This window comes from Myotis daubentonii, chromosome 13 (assembly GCF_963259705.1).
Source record: "Myotis daubentonii chromosome 13, mMyoDau2.1, whole genome shotgun sequence".
NCBI classification, from domain to species: Eukaryota; Metazoa; Chordata; class Mammalia; order Chiroptera; family Vespertilionidae; genus Myotis; species Myotis daubentonii.
Genome location: NC_081852.1, coordinates 54,899,341 through 54,920,781, shown reverse-complemented (window position 1 = coordinate 54,920,781; position 21,441 = coordinate 54,899,341). Strand labels below are relative to the sequence as shown.

Below are 21,441 nucleotides of genomic sequence, written 5' to 3'. Positions count from 1 at the left end.
CTGACTTATTTCACTTAGCATAATACCCTCTAGGTCAGTGGTCGCCAACCTTTCGGACTTCATGGACCACTAGTGGTCCGCTGAACACCGGTTGGCGACCGCTGCTCTAGGTCATCCATGCTTTTCCAAATGGTAAGATTTCGTTCTTTTTTTTTGGCTGAGTAATATCCCATTGTATTTATGTACCACAGCTTTTTTATCCACTTGACTGTTGATGAGCCCGTTTAGCTATTGGATAGTTAGTAGTGGATTTTAAAAATTATTTTTTAACTTTGGTAATAATTTTATGTAATAAAATTTGCTGTAGCTTCAGTAAAAAAAAAAGTAAGTATAACTTTGTAATATGTAGGACTTTACTGAAAAGAGCTATGTCTAGTTTATTTCATATAACATATAAGACTAATCATCACTTTTCAAAATTTAGGCAAAGGTAGTTCAAGTGAAACACTTTTTACTTATTATACTTAGAGTTCTGTTCTTATTTTGCTCTTTTTTTCAAATGGTTAAAGGAAAATCTACAAACACTTGGAACAGAAATAGAACGTCTTATTAAACACCAGCACGAACTAGAACAGAGGACGAAGAAAACCTAACACGAAACTGCTGCTCAGGGAAGAGAGAACAGCCACACGAGGAGCAGGGTCACTGCCCGTATTGTTGGAACCCTCCCCAGTGTGTCAGCCAGTAAAGAGTGATTGTTTGACCTTACAGAAAAGTACCTTTACCTTAGGAATGCATTGCAGTGTGTCCTGTAAGAGTGTAGACTTGATGGAATGTTTTCGTATGGTGACAGCCACCATAGAACCAAAACAACCTAGTTTGATTTCCTAAGAATCATTGAAATGCTCAACATTACAAGGGCTTTTGGAAAACCCTTCTCCATTTTTTCCCCCCTTTAAAACACATCATGTCAAAAATGATCCAGCTTTTTAAAATTATGCATGAAAGGACCAGTAATATGCTATTTTCCTAACTTAAAAGAAAACTAAAAAATAAAAAATTTGGTCTTGACATTCCAATATTTCATTTGGTTGTGTTTTAGGGAGGGTACCAGTGATCCTTAAATCTATTAATTTTAATGGAAGCTAATAGGAAAGCCAGCTTGTGGTAATTGGCCCATGATCAGGGATGTACCTTATCTGGGCTAGGTACATTTTTTTTCAGATTCAAATTGTTTGAGTTCATAGTTGAGTTTTTTAAATCTTCAGTTACATAAAATATGATTTAAAATAACGTGCTCATTTAGAAAATGCCTGTGGACTTCATTTATATTTTAAAATGTGAAATTGACTAGTTATTAAAACAGAGATGAATAGTGAATTCTTTGAAACTGAAATACTTGCGTTTTACTAATATCATATGCAAAGATAAATGTTTAAAATATTTATGAAGATTCTGTTTCCAAGAGAATGCACTCATTCTGTATTGTTTGAGCTCCCATTCTTCACTATTGATATACTTACTTGTTATAGTGGAGTGATCCAACAATCCCCACATATGAGGCGTTTCAGTGTATTTATTTAAAACACAAAATAATTACTTCTTTGTAACCAAAGGAATTTTAGAGCCAAATTTATGTATCCTGTTGGATTTTTACAATATTTATTTGCAATGTGGCAACTTGAATATTGCCAGTTGTGGTGTCAGTATTTCTATGTCATTGAATTTTTCTTGCTTCTTATAATTTCTCATCTGTTATAATTTCTGTGTGCGGTTTATATTTTTGTCTTGCAGAAAGCCTCATTTTTGTTTTGGATTTTTGCATTCTTTTTTCTCCTCTTAAGTAAGCTTTGGGATGATAGATTAAAAGCCTTTCAAGAATTGTATGGTTCTCAAAGTTGGGCCCCTGGTGGCAATATCCCTTTCATGGGTTTTAACATTTTTTTTAGTCATCATTGTTTAAAAAGATAATTTACTAAGGGTTAGATGAGTCATTATTTTGTTTTTTCTGTATATTGAGTTATGTATTGTCATCCCAAAACAAAATCTTTTTACTTCAAAATGGAAATACAAGTTTTAAAACATTTTATTTTTTAAATAGCTGTTAAAAAGTATTAGTTTTACAATAATGTGTCTTGTTCTTTTTACCAATAGTAATTTATCAGTATAAGAGGGTAAGTGCAATCAAATCGGAATTATTTTCCCATTTGCTTCTAGACATATAGTTGATACTCCCAAAGACTACTTAGAGTAGCCAAGGTAACTAAATTTTTACGGCTTCTTATGTGATATAGATTCAAACATTACAATATTTATTTTCTTCTAAGACACAAAATGTATTAATGGAGACCAAATAGTGATCCTGTGTCTATACACTCTTAAAAACATAAAAATTAAAAATATATATACATTTATTACATACAAAATTGAAACATTCCAATATTGACATTTGTGCCACCATTCATTTGGAGAAGTTTAAATTGGAAACAATAATAGAAGAAAGCTATTGTAAACCATATTTTGACTTATTGTTACTTTTCCCCCTAAAATATAAGAAACTATGGAAAACTTTTGAAGAAAATATTTTCCTTTTGTTCTTTAGTTTTTACTGCATCCTTTTTATATGGGTCAGGACTGAGCAAAATGTACAAAAATGTGCACATGTCAGATCTCTGTCTCTACATTGATTCACACGTAGCTCCTGACTTAGAGGGCCTTTTCCCTTACTGTGTTGAATATATGGAGAGAAGAATGGGGTACCCCGACAAGGAAAATGGTCTCGATAAACCTCAGATCTGGGGGGGGGGAGTTTTTTTGTATGTGCATTATGAATTGTACACATCAAAGGCTGTTTTGGTTAGTACAGTTTTGGTTTCTTTGAGCAGGAAATGATTTTTTTGTGTGTGTGTGTATGTATACACTTCACCAGGTTTCAGTTTTAAAGTGAACATTTACTGTGACTCCCTTTTTCCGCATACCCCTCCAAACTTTTCAGTCTGTTAAGTTTTAAGGATTGCAAATAGTGTGTTTGAGCAGAATAACGAGTTTGAATTTTGATGGTTTCTTTTTAACTTTCTTCATCACCATTTAAATAGACTTATCTTGAAATTAAATTTTATCAGGCTATCATGTTATTTATTCATTTAATAAACATGGTTATTGAAAATCTGTTGCCTGGCACCATACTAGGTACCGTGATGATACTGGTGAACAGGCCAGAGAAAGCAGTTCCCCTCCTCCCAGAGCTGTGGTCCTAGAACGCACCCAGCAGGAAAGGGGCAGCTCTGAGCCTCTGCCACTCCTGCCAGCCACGTGGGAAGAGGGTCAGTCCTCCTGTGCTAGTTGGTGGTCCAGAAACCTCACTCTGGCACGCACCTTTGGGAAATGAATCCTTACTGAGTACGCGGCAGCAGGTGGCTGTTCCCTTGGTAGTTACATACATTTCCACACTTTGTCACAGTTTGATGTTTAATTATTCCATAAGAAGGAAAAAAAATCCAAAGACCATAAAGTGGCATTCGATTTTTGCCATTTTAGTAAATTATTAATGCCTACTTGATGCTTATAAAGATTATCTAATCATGCAGTCACGTGTGTTTCCAAACTTTGTTTTGCACTGTATTATTTTCTAAAGATTTTTACATGTAAATTTAGACTAATATTTACCAGTAGGGGAAAATAAAATTAGAAACCATTAGTATTGTGAATGTTATATATACTACCATGGTGGAAATATTTTTATCAATCATGTTATTATTTGCTATGGTTAATTTGCCTTATGAATGTTGACTCCAGTAGCTTATTTTTCAATAACTTTATTTTAAAACAAAACAATTCTTTTTTGACACTAAGATTATTAATTTTTAACACCAGTTGGTGGCACTAAAAACCTAAAAGCTTTTCAAGGCCGAAGAAGAGAAAATAATTGAAAAATGTATCCAAACATCAAGAATTTTCAGGACAATAAATGAAAAATATAATTGTATATTAAAGTTGTATTTTTCTTCTGGAATGGAATCCTTTTTTAAAATGCAATATGGCTGTCCATTTAGAATACGATGATGAAACTTGCTTATCTTCCAAAGTTCATATATATGTATATATAGATAGGTAGATATAGCTATATATATATATGTATTGTACAGATAATCTCTAATTTGATTACATTGTTCATCTTGTAAATATGTCTCTGTATAAAATTAAGCTTTTCAAGAGAATTCTATGTATATATTGTACTTATTAAATAGGTAATGCCTGTTTACCCAGTTGTATTGTAATGTCATCTTTAATTATTTGTTGACATACACCACTTACTAAAAAGACTGATTCTGCAGATTGGTGGCCAGGCTGATTCAAATTGCTTGAATTTATTTTTTAAACAAGACTAAAAATGTTTGCTTCCCATGTTTGTTTTTAGTCTATCAATTATTAGAAATCAATTGATTAGATTGAATGCTCAATTATATTTTAAATTTTTGTTTAAATTACTGATGGCAAAATTTGGCCTTTTACAAGAGGGAAACTTTCACATGTTTTTTTATCCACTGGCTCTGGGGCCTCCTGGGAGGTACGTCAAGGTCAGCCACCACTGTGCCCTGCCTGCCTGGGGCAACCCAACATTAGCTACCAAGTGATCTGCAGATGCTCCTACTTGTGCTGGGCTTGGAGGTGCCCAGGAGAGGCCAAGCTGTGAACCAAGGCTGGCTGCTGCTAATGCTGGGTTAGGGACACTTAGCAAGAGGCACGGGGCATGCTGAGGCCAGCTGCTGCTTGTTTGAGGGGTTTTAGGAGTCTGAAGCATGATCCAAGACAGACTGTTTGTATGGAAAAGCCACTGGAAATAGCTTGGGTGAGCCTGCAAGTTGGGTGGGGCGGGGTCTCAGGGAATCACCAGGGCAGGTTGATGGAGACTAATTTATGGCACCTGCCTGCTGGCTCTGTGCATGCGTGCGTGGGGGAGGTGTCCCAGAAAAGGAACGCTGGCCTCCGGCAGCATTTCTGGGAAAAAGCTGCCCCTCTAACTCTCGTCCTGGTGCCAGACACTTCCTCCCCATATATCCCTGGTGTCTTTCGAGCTGCTGCCTCAACGCTGGAGCCTTGAGCCAGAGAGTCTGAGTAAGTCTGTGTGGGCCTTGGGACTCCAGCAGCCTCCATCTCACTCAGCCACAGTCTCTGCTGGAACCCTGGGCTGGGGGACCTTGCTCCTCGGGGGAACCTCTGCAACAGAGATATCCCAGTTTTTATCCACCATTCGTGGGTGGGAGCAGCCCATTCCATGTGTTTGTCTCTCCTGCCAGTCTGGATTGGCTTCTTTATATCCTTAGCTGTAGGACTTGGTTCGGTTAGATGTCAGGTGTTCTGAATGATTACTGCTCTGTAGCTTAGTGGTAATTTTTGATGTGAGAAGTTCAGAGTATCGCATTTACCTACACCATCATCTTGACTTGAAGCCTGATTCTTATTTTTTTAAAAGAAGCATACATTTAAGAAGTGTTCTATTTCTGAGGAATTTTCAACACCCCCCCCCCTTTTAAAAAATATTTTATTGATTTTTTACAGAGAGGAAGGGAGAGGGATAGAGAGTTAGAAACATCGATGAGAGAGAAACATCGATCAGCTGCCTCCTGCACACTACCCGCTGGGGGTGTGCCCGCAACCAAGGTACATGCCCTTGACCAGAATCGAACCCAGGACCCTTGAGTCCGCAGGCCGATGCTCTATCCACTGAGCCAAACCGGTTAGGGCACCCCCCCTTTTTTTTTTTTGATTGCCCAAACGCCTTGCTTTTTGCCAGTCAGACAAATGCCCCTAATTGCCCTCAAAAAAAGGAGAAAGGCTGTTACCTATAAGAGAGGAATCTCTATCATTGCACAAAGTGTTTTGTTGAAAGTCTAGGATCCATTGAAATACAGTACTTAGCTTGGGGATAGTCAATCTCTGGTAACATTAACTTGGGAAATACATTACATACTAGAGCGGCTTTCCACGCCATCCAGTTCACTGTTGTAGTGTTTGTTTCATAGCTAATTCAAGGCCCAAGGGCAGGAAGTCGTGTGTATGATGTGAATTCCGCCTTCTCCCACTTTGCTTGTCCCAAGAAATATCAGTTAAACCTGCCATGCGACCTGTTGTTCCTTAGGCAGGTCCTTTATGAATGCTGACTAGCGAAGAATTCCCAAATGCCCACCACCTTGCGCTGGTCTTGAGCTGCGTTTCTGCCCACCCCATGGGGAGACACTTTCATTGTACTGCTCCCACCGGAGGAGCCTCAGAGATCTCGCTTCTCCCAAAACACAGGTCCCTAAGGAGTCCGTGTCAAAGGAGGGTGCTGCCTTGGGCTCTGAACAAAGCTTGTTCCTGAATTTTGTGTTTTGTTGTTGTGTTGCTTTGGGGTTGTTGAGTGTGGAGGGATTAGCACTGTGTGTTTTAAGAATTTACCCAATGCTCTATTTACTTAAAAAGCCAAGTGGCAGTTAGGAGCGACTCTGGTCAGAGGTCAGACACAGTGTACTGCACTGCTTTTGTGTTTTAAGAGGGATTGTTTCCCTTTGGAATGCTAAGGAACACAAATTTGAAAGGTAAACATATAAAGGCAGGGACAGGGAGAAAATACCAATTAGCTGCTTCCGTGAGGCTCAGAGGACCCCATGTGGCAGGAAACAGGCACCAAGCCTCATTCACAGCATCTTCCTGCTCAGGGTTTGTTGAGCTGGAATTTGAACCCAATTTGGGGATACCTTTCTCTATCCTCTGCTATCTCCCCAAAGTCAACGTCTCATGCCTCCCTGATCGGATTAACGTCATCTTTGGGTTCTTTTTCTTTACACTAACATTGATTAAGCAAGACCAATAATCTGTTTAAAAAGATGCGTGTGCGAGTACGTGTGATTTAACAAACTCTTAGCTGGAGGCTTGTTGCCATTCTTTTTGTTTCTTCGCTCGTCAGCGTTCATAAAGGACCTGCCTAAGGATGCCTCTTCCTGATTGTCTTAAAGAATGTTTTTAAATTGGTTTCAGAGAGGAAGGGAAAGGAAGAGAGAGAAACGTCAATGATAAGAGAGAATCATTGACTGGCTGCCTCCTGTACACGAGCTGATTTTTTTTTTTTTTTTTTTTTTAAGAAAGAGAAACATTGCCTTAGCTGGTTTGGCTCAGTGGATAGAGCGTCGGCCTGCGGACTGAAAGGTCCCAGGTTCGATTCCAGTCAAGGGCACATGCCCGGGGTACAGGCTCGATCCCCAGTAGGGGGCGTCCAGGAAGCAGCCAATCAATGATTCTCTCTCATCATTGATGTTTCTATCTCTCTCTCCCTCTCCCTTCCTCTCTGAAATCAATAAAAATATATTTTAAAAAAAGAAAGGAAGAAACATTAATGTGTGAGAGAAATACCAATGGGTTGCCTCCCATACACGTCCTGACTGGGGATTAAACCTGCAACCTTTTGTTGTACCGGATGACGCTCCAACCAACTGAGCCACCCGGCCAGGGCTGGATTGAATATTTTTATATGATTCAATTATACCTCCATTATGAGTGATGCCTCTTTTAAAAATGTTTTAGTGGTTGCCTAGGGTTTACAAAATATCTTAAACATATGGAAAGCTTCATGTATTTGTGAGTCATCGTGCTGGGGCCTCGCTAATCTTTTGCGATGGGCCCAAATTTACTACACCTGCCGCTGATAAAAATCAGGAAAGGGGCTGGAAGCTGAGCACTAGTGAGTCTAATGACTTAAAAAAAATTAACTGCTATGCCCAGCTGGTGTGGCTCAGTGGTTGATTTTTGACCTATGAACCAGGTGGTCATGGTCCGATTCCCTGTCAGGGCACATGCCCGGGTTGTGGGCTCGATCCCCAGTAGGTGATGTGCAGGAGGCAGCCAATCAATGATTCTCTCTCATCATTGATGTTTATCTCTCTCTCCATTTCCTTTCCTCTCTGAAATCAATAAATATATTTAAAAAAAAAAGAAAAGAAAAAATTAACTCAGGCGTATAAACACGATCACAATAAATGCTGGTACTGGGCACATTTTCCCGGGGTAGTTCAGATTAATCTGTGCAGCCCAAGACACAGTTTACTCTGCAGGTCATTGGAAAAGACCGCCATACTGGGATTATTCTAGTACAGAAAAATGTCAGGTATTGATTGCCAGGGTGTCAGGGTCCCTGGGAAAGCTCTCTTGCTTTGCCTGACAGGATGCGGGGTAGCCCCTGACTTCGCAAGACAAAGATCCACCCTGGCCATGGACCACCCTTTGTACTGGGCCATGTTTTCGCTGAAAGGAAACAGAGTTTTGCCGTTGCATCCTAATTATGTGGCAGAAAACAGCATTGTCTTGGGACTGCTTTGAATGATATGTCTAATTCATCCTCTACTTGCAAATATATTTTTATATGTAAACAAATTTTGTTTCCTGGACTGGAAAGCTCCCTTGGCAGAAATTTTTCTAAAAACCTAATGATATAGAAAATGTTTTGCATGAACTACTTAGGTTGATTGATTTGCCCAGAGCCCATCAGTAACTCGGCCACGTGGTGTGAGCGCTGGCTACGTGTTAGCTACTGCAGTGGGAGAGAGTTCAGAACTTCACTGCACCTGGCTCTTCCAGGCTTGAGAACAGTGCAAGGTACCAGGCCAAAGACTGTGTGCAAACAGCGCGACGTAACTGCAGATTTGGCTGTATCATTGTAAAAGCATTCTAAACGGTGACAGCGCGGCCGCAGCCATGGGGTTATTGTGGAATGCCTTGTCTCCAGATGGGGTGTGTGTGTGTGTGTGTGTGTGTGTGTGTGTGTGGTGTGCAGGCTTTGTGGGTGATCACATTATTATGAAGGAACAAGCTGTCACCTGCCGTAAGTTATCAGGTAAAGTGTTCACCGTACTGCAGCCTCAGGTCATCGCCCAGCACAGCAGCAGACCCGGAGTCAGGTCTCACAAAATGTGTTTGAGCTAAAACGATAAGTCCTGAAAGTCTTGAGGATGAGTCCTCCCTGACTAGGAACTCCTTGGAAGTTCTTTGGGACTTCAGTTTAGCCTCTAAATGCCACTAGGGGGCAGAGGACCGTTAAGAAACCAGCCATTCGTCACAGACTAATATGGGTGCACCTCCCTTGGCCTCATCACTGGGTGTCTGACTGCAGGATTCTGAGAGCATTCCTGTAACTTAGGCCTTTAGTCCTTGTCTTTCCGCATACTCAGCCCCCAGAAGAGTGCGTGGCCTTGGACCGGCAGCTCTAACAATCTAGCATTTCATGAGCGTGATTCTACTGGTGCCCAGATCCCTAAGCAAAAACTATACAAAGCTTTCCGATCTTGAAAATTGTATTTTCAAGTCTCCTTGCGCTGGACATTGGGAAGAAAGGGCAGGGTTCTTGCAGGTGCCTCGAGGGCACTTGGAGAGAGCGAGACCACTGCGCTGTGATGGCACCAGGCAGATCCACGTTTCAACCTCCCCACTCACTCTAAGGAGGGGCAAACAGCTCTACTGCTATCAACATCTTCAACTTCTTAACCTGAGAAATCGTCCTTTGTGGATAGTCAACATAGTTGCTTTGTTCTTTTTAAAAATATATTTTTATTGATTTCAGAGAGGAAGGGAGAGGGAGAGAGAGAAACATTAATGATGACAGAGAATCATTGATTGGCAGCCTCCTGCACACCCCACACTGGGGATCGAGCCTGCAACTCGGGCATGTGCCCTGACCTGGAATCCAACTGTGACCTCCTGGTTCATAGGTTGATGCTCAACCACTGAGCCACACCAGCCAGGTACTGAACATAATTTCTAACACTCCAAAATCAGGGGGGCTAGTTCGAACTAAATTTGAGGGATGTACTCAATGCACCTTACTTTTCATTTTGTAGCAGGTAGGGTTCTGAGTCTGCGCTGGACGGTGGTCTTTCTATTTCTGAGCTCTGGCTCAGATATGTCGAGAGTTCAGGAAGAGGTTGATCAAGCAGCCCTGTAAGCAGAGAGGAGATGCCTTCCTGGAGAAAGAGCTGTTTTAATGTCATGTTACCATCCTGCAAGGCAGAAAGCCAGCGGGTTCTGCTTCAGGATTTAGAAAGTTCTTGAATTCGGTATAATTCGCCTACAATAACCACACTTTCCCTCTGTCATTGATAGCCATGCAGTGAATTGTCCCAATCTGCGGAGAAAAATCAAGGTAGATCATTGAGGTCCTTGGTTTGAGAAGGGAGTTTTCCCCTTTTATTCCTGGCAAATGCTGACTGGAGATGGGACCAGGGCTAAGATGACAGCAGGGTGTGCGGCCTGAGAAGGATCTATGTAGAGACATAAAGAAGACCTTGGAGTCTGAAAGGACACCCTCTGGGTGTGACAAAGCTGGGTTTGGAGGTGGCAACTGAGAGTGCAGACCCCGTTCCTCCTCCCTGTGCCCTCAGCCACTGTGAGCGAATAGCCCCCTGTGTGTCCCAGGTCTGTTCAGCGTCTTCGTCTCCTCTGTGGGCATGTCATCCTGGGTGTTAGCTGAGATGTTGGCGAAGCATTTTCTATCCGCGCAGCCCCCCACAAACGGAGCTGGGAGGAGCTGTTTCTTGGCTCCGGGAAGAAAGTGGGAGAGAAAACCCAGCTTTCACATTCAGGGCAAATTAGATTCAGGGGCTTCCAAATTAAGTCAGTGCAGTCATTTCCTTCTTTAAAGAAACCCTACACGCGCTCCTCGGTCCCCCGCAAGTTGGGAGCGGGTGTTGAGTTCCTCTTGCTTCCTATAAGGGTCATTGGCAAGGCAGCCGAAAGCAAGCCTGCCCACAGTCAGGGGCGGCAGAGGCCGGCAGCCCAGGCTTCGGGAACTAAAAGGCAGGGGAGGAGCCGCACCCTCATTTCTGAGCTCTGGCTCATCTCTTTGTCCAAGTGTCTAAGCAGGACTTTGCAAGGGGCCCTGGAAGCGGAGAGCAACTGGGACCAGCTCCCCTTGGGCACTGCCAGCCACTGAATTCTGCCCACATCTGCATCCGTGAGCCCTCTCACTTCCCAGGTCATCACTCACAGGTTCCCCCGGGCTTGAGCCACTGCCCTGCCTCCATCCATTTCACCTCCATCAGCGCCCCTGCGGCCCCGTCTCAGCCTGTAGCCTGGGGCCCCTCAGGAGGGGCTGGCCAGCTCCTTCCTGTCCAGGGAGCCTCGGCTCTTCTCTAGAAAGGAAATCTGCACTCGTTTCTCTCTCTCCTGTTTCCAGAGGGTTTCTGGTTTGATATCTGGAAAATTCTTCTCAAGGAGCCACTTCCATTGGGTGTAGGATATTAGTCGCTTGTGCAGCTCGGTGCATTTCTGAGGCTTTGATAGCCATGCCCGGAGTATCAGGAAGTGTGTAAACTCGTCATGTTGAGTGACAGACGTGGTTTTCCTCTTAAGGGCTCTGCAGCAGTGCTTCCTCCAGCAGGGAGGGCTGTTGAGCGGACGGATGATCACCCTGCCCCCGGGTCCCCACGCCTCATTTTACGGTGCTTGGGATCAGCAGACTCAAACTTGCCTTTACTTCATGGGTCCCTAGGAGAGAGGGAAGGGCTGCATTACCCACAGCCCGGCATAGGTGACACTCACATGCCCCCCAAGCCCTCAGGCACGGTCTGGGTGGGACACCGACTTCTCCGCTTGAATTGGAGGTCACGGAGGCGAGGCTGGCCTCTATGGGCACGATTGGAATGCTTGCCAGTTGTGTGTGACTTGATAAGGATCTTACGATCATCCCGGAAAACTATAATAATGATAAGAATGAAGGCACGAGGCATATGTTTAATGAATCCAGTTAATAGACAGCACTTAAATGAATGAACGGGAACGCAAATTCTCAGGATCACTCTGGTCTTGGTCTTGGAGCTGGAGCTGGGCAGGGTGTGGAGTCCTCATCCAGGGCGGTCCTTAGCCAGAGCTCGGCTGGGGAACCAGAATGTGACCTCCCAGCCGTGGCTGCGCATGGATTATGTCATTGTCACTTTCAGCAGTTACTATTTTGGCCAGGTAGTGCCTGACCACTGCCTGCTGGGAAAGTCAGCCGCCCTCCCGCCCCGCCCTGCTCCGCACTGACAAATGCTTCCCCAGGCCTCTCGGCAGGGGGAGTGTTCTGCCCAGAATAGCATTGGCTCCAGGGCCACCAGCTCCAGCGCCGGCTTCAGGACCCAGGCTGCTTGTTTCCTGGGCTGTGAGACATTCCCCAGAGGTCAGGCCCAGCGGGGACACCGCGAGCCTTCCCTCCCCGGGGCGGGGAGTCAAAGGGGAAATGGGCTCATAATGCAAAACATTGCTCACGCCCAAGTTTCGGTTCCGTTTCAGGATGCAAAGCAGAAAACACTGCTCCAACCACTCAGAGAGCCCCCGGAAGGGAGTCCAGCCTGGGAGGCATTCACAGTAGGAGTAAAGACGTGGCTGTCTCTGAGTGAGCAGCCCCTTCTGAGTGTGTGTGTGTGGGGGGGTGGTGGGGGGGTGCACCTCATTATCCCCTAAAGGAAACAAGTCTGTTTCAATCAGAATTAGGTCTCCCTGGAAAAGTCTAATTGTTCTCACAATCTTGGTCATTCCCTGTGTGTGGCTCACATCAGAAATGTGACTATTGGAAAAATAAGGATGGAGAAGAAGGGATGTGTTAGCTTTCTTTCCAGCGGGGACAGGGGACCCTGACTTGCTTTCCAGTGCTGCCTGGGATCCAAGGAATGTTTTGCTGTAAATACTAACTGAACCCCAAGGCCCCTGACATGAAAGGAACATTCTAATTTGTGTCTGTGTGCATATGATCTCTCGGGCAATTAAATAGTGCTGAAGTGGTACATGGGTCAGAGACCCCTGACAGAGGGACAGTTAAGAGGCAGGGGTTCCCCCGCTAAGTGCTTTGTTTTACTTGATAAAGGACGTTCAAATTGGGGCCGGTGGACTACAGTCCTCTGCCCCTTTGAGCCTGTATTAGTTTGCTAGGGCTGCCATAAAACAGTTCCACAGACCCGATGGCTTAAACGACAGAAAAGTATTGACTCACAGTCCTGGAGGCTAGAAGTCGAAGGTCAAGGTGTTGGTGGTAGTCTCCCCCCGCACCCCCCCTCCCCCAGGCCTCTCTCCTTGGCTTGCATATGGCCATCTTCTTGCTGTGCCCTCACATGCTCATCCCTGTGTGTGCACCTGACCTCTCTCTCTCTCTCTCTCTCTCTCCCCCCCCTAATATCTTCTTCTTAAAAGAACACCAATCATATTAGATTAGGATCACCCTGATGCCTTTTCTCCAAATACAGTCACATTCTGAGGTCTTGGGGATTAGGGCTTCAACACATTTGGGGACGTAATTCAGCCCATCACACTTTCTGGTAAAACTGGAATAAAATTTGCCCTCCTTTCTTGTTTTTAGACTCAGATGAGATAAAAAGTAAGAAAAGGGACTTTGGAGGGCGTCAGATGCTTACAAAGGCAAGTTGTCAGCCTGCAGGGGAGGGCGGGCAGCTTAGGACAATGTGTCTTATGGGCCTGTGTGAAGGTCACATTTCTGTAATACACTCAAGGTTTGGAGGCCAAGTTCCCCAGGAAAAGATGAATTTGCACAGGTGCTACTGGATATCATGCCTTCTTAAGAATTTGAGTCCAGAGTGATAATTGCAAGTCGTTGGTTCATTTATTTACCTGCCACCACTGATTCCACACCTACACTGCGAGGTGCTGGGTTAGGGCGATCCATTGTCTGCAGATGATGCAAAATGGCAAGCTGGCTCGATGAGTTCAATGGGAAATTTCATTAAGCAGAAGAAGACTCTGACTTTGTTTGCTACACAGCTTAAGGGAGCTTCACCAAAAATATTCCTTGCCTTCAATAACTTCCCCCTGCTTCTTCCTTCCTCAATCACAGAAGGCTGCTAAGGACTGCAGGTTTCAGATGAACTTGGAGGTCATTCTGGGTTTAGAACTGGGGCCACTCAGGCTGAAAAAAAAAATCAGGTTCTTTCATTCTTAGAGACTGAATATCTGATAGAACAGCGATTTTCAACCTTTTTTGTTTTATCTCATGGCACACATAAACTAATTACTAAAATTATTTAGTAATTAGTAAATTATCCGCTGGCATGGCTCAGTGGATGGATGTCATCCCATGTGCTAGGAGGCCACAGTTCGAATCCCTGGTCAGGACGCATGCCTGGGTTGTAGTCTTGATCTCCAGTAGGGGGAGTGCAGGAGGCAGCTGATCGATGTTTCTCTGTCTCCCCTCTCTCCCTTTCCCTTCTTCTCTCTAAAAAAAGAAAGAAAGAAAATCACTGCGATAGAGTGAGGCACGTCTGGGATCTCTGAAGAACAAGGACCTGTTACACACACACACACACACACACACACACACACACACACACACACAGGCTAGAAAAGTGTGTACCTGTCCTTGCATAAAGAAAATATGCAGGAAAACCACAGGATCTCCAAGCTGCACTGGAAAGGGCTCTTAGCTTATAGAGAGTAAAATGATACCATCATGTACCTTTGATCTCTCTCGAATTTGGAAACTTCAAAGCTGAACGAGGAATGTAATACCCACCTCAGCCATGGAAACCCCTTCTCTTTTGGGTTCTATGTCATACAAAGGGGTGTGGGCATGACGGGCAAGATGGATACAACCTCCTTGGGTATCCAAGAGCAAAGTGGTCCTGAGTTTCAGTCTCCTGCACAGAAGTGCCAAGAAGAAGTGAAAAGTCCACAGTCACTAAGCAAATACTGCAATCATTGCAACAGACATTTGCCTACAGTAAGTACTAAGACCGGAAGGAAACCAAAAAGTGCACCAGGGAAGTACAGCTTGCTACACGCGACAAGCAAACTCGGACGGGAAGAAGCGAGACCTCGGGAATCTCACTTTTTACCTTGGACCAGAAGACTGCTTTGCGGCTCAGAAACTCCTTTCTGTTGGACTTCAGTCTTGCTTTATTTCCAAAATGGGGCTGCAAATTGGAATGATGAAGCCAAAAATACCAAACAGCCTTAGATCCCTGGTTAACAGTATCAGCAGCAACACAGGACAGAGCTTACCCCCTCCCCCACTCTTCACATTTCATTGTAGGAGGAAAACCAGAGGCCGAACCCAGCAAAGGCAGTTCAATCTATCTCGCAAACCTCTGGTGGTTTCTGAGTCTCGGCGACTCTGAAGTCATGCACGATCAGGCTATTTAATATGCATGACGAAAGGAAGACACAAAAACATTTTCCGTCTCTTACTAAACAGCAGCCTGATTCTGTGACATCCATTTGATCCACTGTTTCCAGGCTCCAGGGAATCATTTCCATGTGACATTTATCAATGAACATTTCAAATAAAAGTAGTTAGCATGTGTCAATCGGGCTTCTTTTTTTTTCTTTTAAAATATATTTTTATTGATTTCAGAGAGGAAGGGAGAGGGAGAGAGAGACAGAAACATCAATGATGAGAGAGAATCATCGATTGGCTGCCTCCTGCACACCACACACCGGAGATCGAGCCTACAACCCGGACACGTGCCCCAACCAGGAACTGAACGGTGATCTCCTGGTTCATAGGTCGATGCTCAACCACTGAGCCATGATGGCCGGGGTTCAATCGGGCTTTTTTTAACGGCAAATTACAGAGGCTGTTCCCCTAAAGCAGAAAGGGATGTACAAAGTGTATGAGATGACGTCTAGAATCCCAGGAGAGCTGGAGAGTGAAGCTAGGAGGCTCTGCAGCCAGCAACACCCCCTGAAATCAGTTCTAGAGCTGTGCCCGGTGATGTTCCACTGCCGTCCCTCCCGGCAAAGAGACTACGCTTGCCCTGTAACCGCTCCTCACATTGGATGAACTTCTGGACCCTCGCCTCATTAGCTGGCTGTAGTGGCCATCGTCCTAGCCAGCATGCCCCCAAATCCTAGCCAGGCTCCTCCGGTTCTCAGCTTGTTCTTCCTTCTCCAAAGATCCCTGTGTGAACCCCCCTCTACCTCTTTTGGGAAACCCAACTGTGTCCAATGGAAGGGGCTCCTGCTCCCCAACACTGTACCCAGCTGCTTGTGCTCAGGTCAGTCTTCAGTCTGGAGGGGCACCTAGCGCTTCAGCTTGATGGTCAGTGATGTGTAAACAGCTGGTCCAGACCCCAAGGTAACTGAGTCCTCTAGGCCGCGTCTCTTTGTTCCCAATTCTGCCGTGGGCATGGCTGGCACCTCGGATTCTTTGACTCTTAGAGCAAGCTCAAGCATATCTCCAAAGGAGGGACTGGTATTGGGGTGTGGGCAAGACGGGCAAGGTAGATACAACCTCCTCCGGTATCCAGGAGCAAAGTGGTGGCACCTTGAACTATTCCTCAAGGGGAAAGTATAGTGTAGGCTCATATTAAGAAAGAAAATTCTCCCCTAGCCGGTTGCTCAGTGGTCAGAGCATCGGCCTGCAGACTAAAGGGTCTCAGGTTTGAGGGTTCAAGGGCACGTACCTCTATTGCAGACTCCAGTTGGGGCGCATGAGGGAGGCAGTCGATGTGTCTCTCTCACATCGATGTTTCTCTCTCTCTCCTCCTCCTCCTCGTCCTCCCTTTCATTCTCTCTAAAAAATCAATGGTAGAAAATATCCTCAGGTGAGGCTTAACAAAGAGAGAGAGAGAGAGAGAGAGAGAGAGAGAGAGAGAGAGAGAGAGAGAGAGAGAGAGAGAGAGAGAGAGAGAGAGAGAAGAAGAAGAAGAAGAAGAAGAAGAAGAAGAAGAAGAAGAAGAAGAAGAAGAAGAAGAAGAAGAAGAAGAAAAGAGAAGAGAAGGAAAAGGAAATGAAAGGAAAGCAAAGGAAGAAAGAAAGAAAGAAAGAAAGAAAGAAAAATTCTCACACATGCAGGGTTCTTTTCCTTCAGGAACAGTGAGCCTTATCTTTATGCAGAATGGTCACCTTGGAGTCCCACGATTAGTAAAAGGCCCACACTACCCTCTCTTGGCTATTCCCATTGACACCCCTGGAAAGGGCTCCTGCTGACCATTTATGGAAAGGACTCCTCCACCCTTTCGCTATTCTCCATCACCCTCTTGGGGGTGGGGTGGGCAGTACAGGGCCTGGTGCCACTTCTTGCCATTACTGTGTAATGTGTCACCCTCCACGTGGTAGTGATGCAAGGCCATGTTTTGCACATCTAAGGTGATGGAGTAACCCGCTTGAGAGTGAACTATGCCCCTTTTTTGCTCAGCTGTGAGCTCATCAGGAAAAAATGGGAGGCATTTGTTTCCCTTCTTCTGCCAAGGGAGGAGCCAGGCTCTGTGTCCTGGTTACCTGGGCTTCTCCTGTCTCAGAGGAGCACTGATGCCTTTCTGTTCTTTTAAAATATTTTTATTGATTTCAGAGAGGAAGGGAGAGAGAGATAGACACATCAATCATGAGGATCATTGATCGGCTGCCTCCTGCACACCCCCTGCTGGGGATCGAGCCCACAACCCAGGCCTGTGTCCTGACCAGGAATCAAAATGTGACCTCCTGGTTCATAGGTCAACACTCAACCACTGAGCCACAGTGGCCTGGTGGATGCCTTTCTTTTCAACAGTCTCTGCAGAAGTACAGGGCTCAATGCACTGGAATGATGAGGGCTCTGTGGGCTAAAAGGGGGGTTGAAGAGGCTCTCATCTAAGGCTGGCCAGATGGAAGGAGGCTCAACTCTCCAGGCCCTGGGCTAAAGCTCTAACCATTGAGCAACCCAGCCAGGGACCCTTATCCAATTTGCCCCATTGTGAACATGCTCTATCTCCATGGGTACATTATATTAACTAAACTCCAAACTTTACGTGGATGCTACCGGTCTTTCCACTCATGTCCTCTTTCTGTTCCAGGATTTCCTCCAGGGAGATCATGCCTTTAACCATCACCCAGTACCCTCTATGCTGTGACAGTTTCTCAGTCTTCCCTAGTTTTTCATGACCTTGACATTCTTAAAGAGTACCAGCCAGCTCTCTTGTAGAATGCCTCCCAAACTCGATTGGTCAGGTATTTTTTTTCTCAGGATTAGGCTCGCGATAAGGAGTTTGGGGGAGAATACACAAGGTTTTATCACATCACATCACATCACATCACATCAGAGGGTCCATGATACCCACGTGACATCATGGCTCACGTCGGCCCTCCTCCCTGGGTGAAGGTGGTGCCTGCCACGTCTCACCACTGTGAAGGCACTATTCCCACTTCCCTCCTCAATTCTTTATAAGCCATCCGGCACTTTTTAAAATTTGCAATAGCAAAATAAAGAAGGGTAACGCTACTCACAACCGAGTATCACAGAACGCTCCTTGCTTATTACATTTATATTTGCGCAAGGGTTTTCTTGAAGCCCTCGACCAAAAGTAGCAACTCTCCTGGTAGGAATTTCAGGCTCTGTGACAGTTGGGTGTGGGCGTGCAGGCTTGGGTGAGAAGTGTAAGCAGCGTTCTCAGTCCTACCACGCGAGCAGAACCTGGCTCCTCGGCCTAAATATAGGGCCCGAGCACGGGGCAGGTAGCCTGTGCACAAAAGCTGGGTACAGATTTGAAAACTGAACACGCCTACACACGGACGAGGGACCATCCTACCACTTCTTCTGTACCGCAGCGTGTGAGTGTCAGTGTAGAAGGGGTGGGAATTGTTTACCCAGGACAAATGAAGGCTCTTTGGCTGAGAGTGTAATTAAGGAGGAAGATGGCTTGCCTTCTGTTTCAAGTCCAAAGCGTTCCTAATGAGACAGTCATTCCCTTTCAAGAGCAAGACCTTCCCTGCGCCTTTGAGCTGCATGAGGACGGGTATAGACACAAGCAGCCAGCCTCCAGCTCGGTGTTCATGCTCACCGTCTGGAAAGATGCTGCCGCCATCATCCTGTTGCATCTGTTTCAGTGCCAGGTGTTCCCGGAGGGATCTCTTCTTCTCCCAAGCACTTCTGATGACCGAGAGAGTTGTGGATTTTCAGGATGAATGCTGTAGACAGAAAGTCCTTCCGTGGTTGGACTCAGCAGAGAGGCTATGAATCATTCAGAATATCTCAAATGACAGTCAAAGTAGCTATTGGCACACAGCAGACATTGTTTATTGGGCTTCTGATGCATAGAGAAGCAAGGAATTTAGCAACAGATTTAGAGCCATAAAGCATGGCAATGTTTATTCACACGTTGTGCTGTTGAAATTAAAATGTAGTTCCTTACGTCTTTGACTTGGGGCCCTAACAGCCATCATCTCATAATATCCCTTCCCCGTGGGTGTGTGGACGCAGTCCTGCAGGTCATCGTGGAGCACAGAGGTGATGTGACGGACGTTTTTGGAAAGAGCCAGGAGAATAGGAAGGGGGTGGGCGTGTTCTGAGTTCAGGAGGGCCCAGCTAAGCACCCCGAGGCCCCCTCAAGATCAAGGCTGACACTCATCTCCCACATCCGCCTCCACCTGGTTCTATTTCAACCTTTTCTTTTATTCAACACCTTTTGCTAGAAGGAGGACTGCTGGGCTGAGGGTGAGGATAAAACTCTGCTTCTGTTCCTGAGACACTTCTGGTTGAGAGGGGGCGGTGGCAGGGGGAGGGTGACATGGGACAGACAGATGAAGAACGGAGCAATTGAACCAGTGGCCAGAGTTACCTGGCTGATGGGGGGCAGGGGTGGGAGTGGGGTGGAGAGGGAAGGGAATTCTAGGCAGAAACAAAGGGAAGCTAATGAGCCCAGAGTCAGCGTGAGGAAACTGCAGGCGGCTAACCCAACCAACCTTCATGGAGACAATATTTCTCTTGAAGAAAAATGATATGATGACAAAATGATTAAAGTTCCTTTGGTAAAATAAGCATGCAGCAGAGCTCAGGAAGTGTTGGGAAAGGATGATGTGGAGAGGAAAGAGCCTTAAATATTCAGGAGATCAGAAAGCTACTTTAAAACATGATGCTCTGGGCATAAGAATTGTTCAATAGACAGAACCAAATAGGTAACCTAAAAGAGACGGCAAACCAATTAAGTACTTAATGGATCATAAAGGAACAATGAGGGAAGATCTGGATTATTCAAAAAGTGATGGAAACATTGGTTATTTGTAAACGGTTGAAGATAGAATCTCATCTGGTGTATTAAAACATATGACAGCCCTAGCTGGTTTGGCTCAGTGGATAGAGCACCGGCCCTCAGACTGAAGGGTTGAAGGTTTGATTCCAGTCAAGGACATGTACCTCGGTGACAGGTTTGATCCCTGGCCCTGCTTAGGGTGTGTGTGGGAGGCAACCAATGGATGTGTCTCACATAGCTGTTTCTCTCTCTCTCTCTCCCCCACTCTCGGCGAGGATTAACAAAAAAAACAACACACACACACACACACACACACACACACACAGAGAAACATATTACATATGGATTAACATAGAAGTCAAACACAAAACCTCCTAAAAGCAGAAGAAAATATCAGAATTGAGCACTTTCTAAGTACCACATCAATAGAATAAATTATTAGGAAAAAGAATGAGCTTTTTCAATAAAATAAAAGAAATGCTTATGTATCTAAAGAAACACTAAACAATCAAAAGGCAAGTGACAAACTGGCAAAAATATTGTAACACTATGATAAAGACTGAATAACCTTATTTTACAAGCAAACTTTATAAAACACTAAGGAAAGAGTTCACTGAGAAAATAGATAAAGAGTTGAACAAAAGTGCAGACACCCAATAAATGTGAAAGAATATTCAACTTTAGAGATAAAGAGAGAACACACAATAAAATGAGAAGACAGCCTATTTCACCTATCCAAAGAGCAAAGTTTTGTTTTTTGTTGTTTTTTTTTTAAAGGGACTTTGGCTGGATGTACCAGGAGCCTTGAAAATATGTTCATTACCTTTGGTCCCAAATTCCATCTCTAGGAATCTGTTCGAAGGGTAGAATTTTGAAAATAACAATCCCATTATTTGTTAAAGCAAATTCTCCATAAAGGTAGGCTAACTGTGACCAAAACCCACAAAATTGTAACTGATACTTGCCTCTTTCCTGTCATGTACAGTATCGAAGAGAGGAAGGGTTAGTTAGCAGTCAGATCCTTCAGTCACTAACCCTGTGACAACAGGCAAGTTACTTGACCTCTCTGGACCTCCGTCTTTTCATCTATAAAATGGCATTTTCCCGTTGCATGAATTCCCTAAAGCATTGGAGGGCACATGTAATCCCTCAATAAATGGTGCAGTCATGGTTCCCAAGTCCTCCTCATTCTGCTCCAGCCCCTCAACATGTATTTGCCAATTTGACTTGAATGAACAAGTAAACCACCATGATGTCTAGGCATCTGGTGGAGAATAGGCACCCAGCAGGGGAGAGAAGGAAGTGATTTGGGGAAATCCGAAGGATCTTGGCTCTTATCGAACACAAGTAGGTGGGCTCCATGTAGAACAGACGGGTTCAAATGCTCCCCGGAGACCAGTGATGGCGAACCTTTGGAGCTCGGCGTGCCAGCATTTTGCAAAACCCTAGCTTAACTCTGGTGCCGTGTCACATATAGAATTTTTTTGATATTTGCAACCATAGTAAAACAAAGACTTATATTTTTGATATTTATTTTATATATTTAAAT

At 44.7% G+C, this 21,441-nt stretch overlaps 1 protein-coding gene across 4 annotated transcripts in view; it reads left to right on the top strand.

The window, feature by feature from the left end:
• CCDC186 (coiled-coil domain containing 186) overlaps positions 1–4,205 on the top strand; it is a 41,913-nt gene extending 37,708 nt beyond the window's left edge. For all 4 annotated transcript variants that reach the window (XM_059661482.1, XM_059661484.1, XM_059661481.1 and 1 more), the window contains one exon: positions 510–4,205. In XM_059661482.1, coding sequence (XP_059517465.1) covers positions 510–593 — 84 coding nt within the window. In that variant the 3' untranslated portion in view covers positions 594–4,205. The remainder of the gene's footprint in view (positions 1–509) is intronic.
• The last annotated feature ends 17,236 nt before the right edge of the window (positions 4,206–21,441 follow it).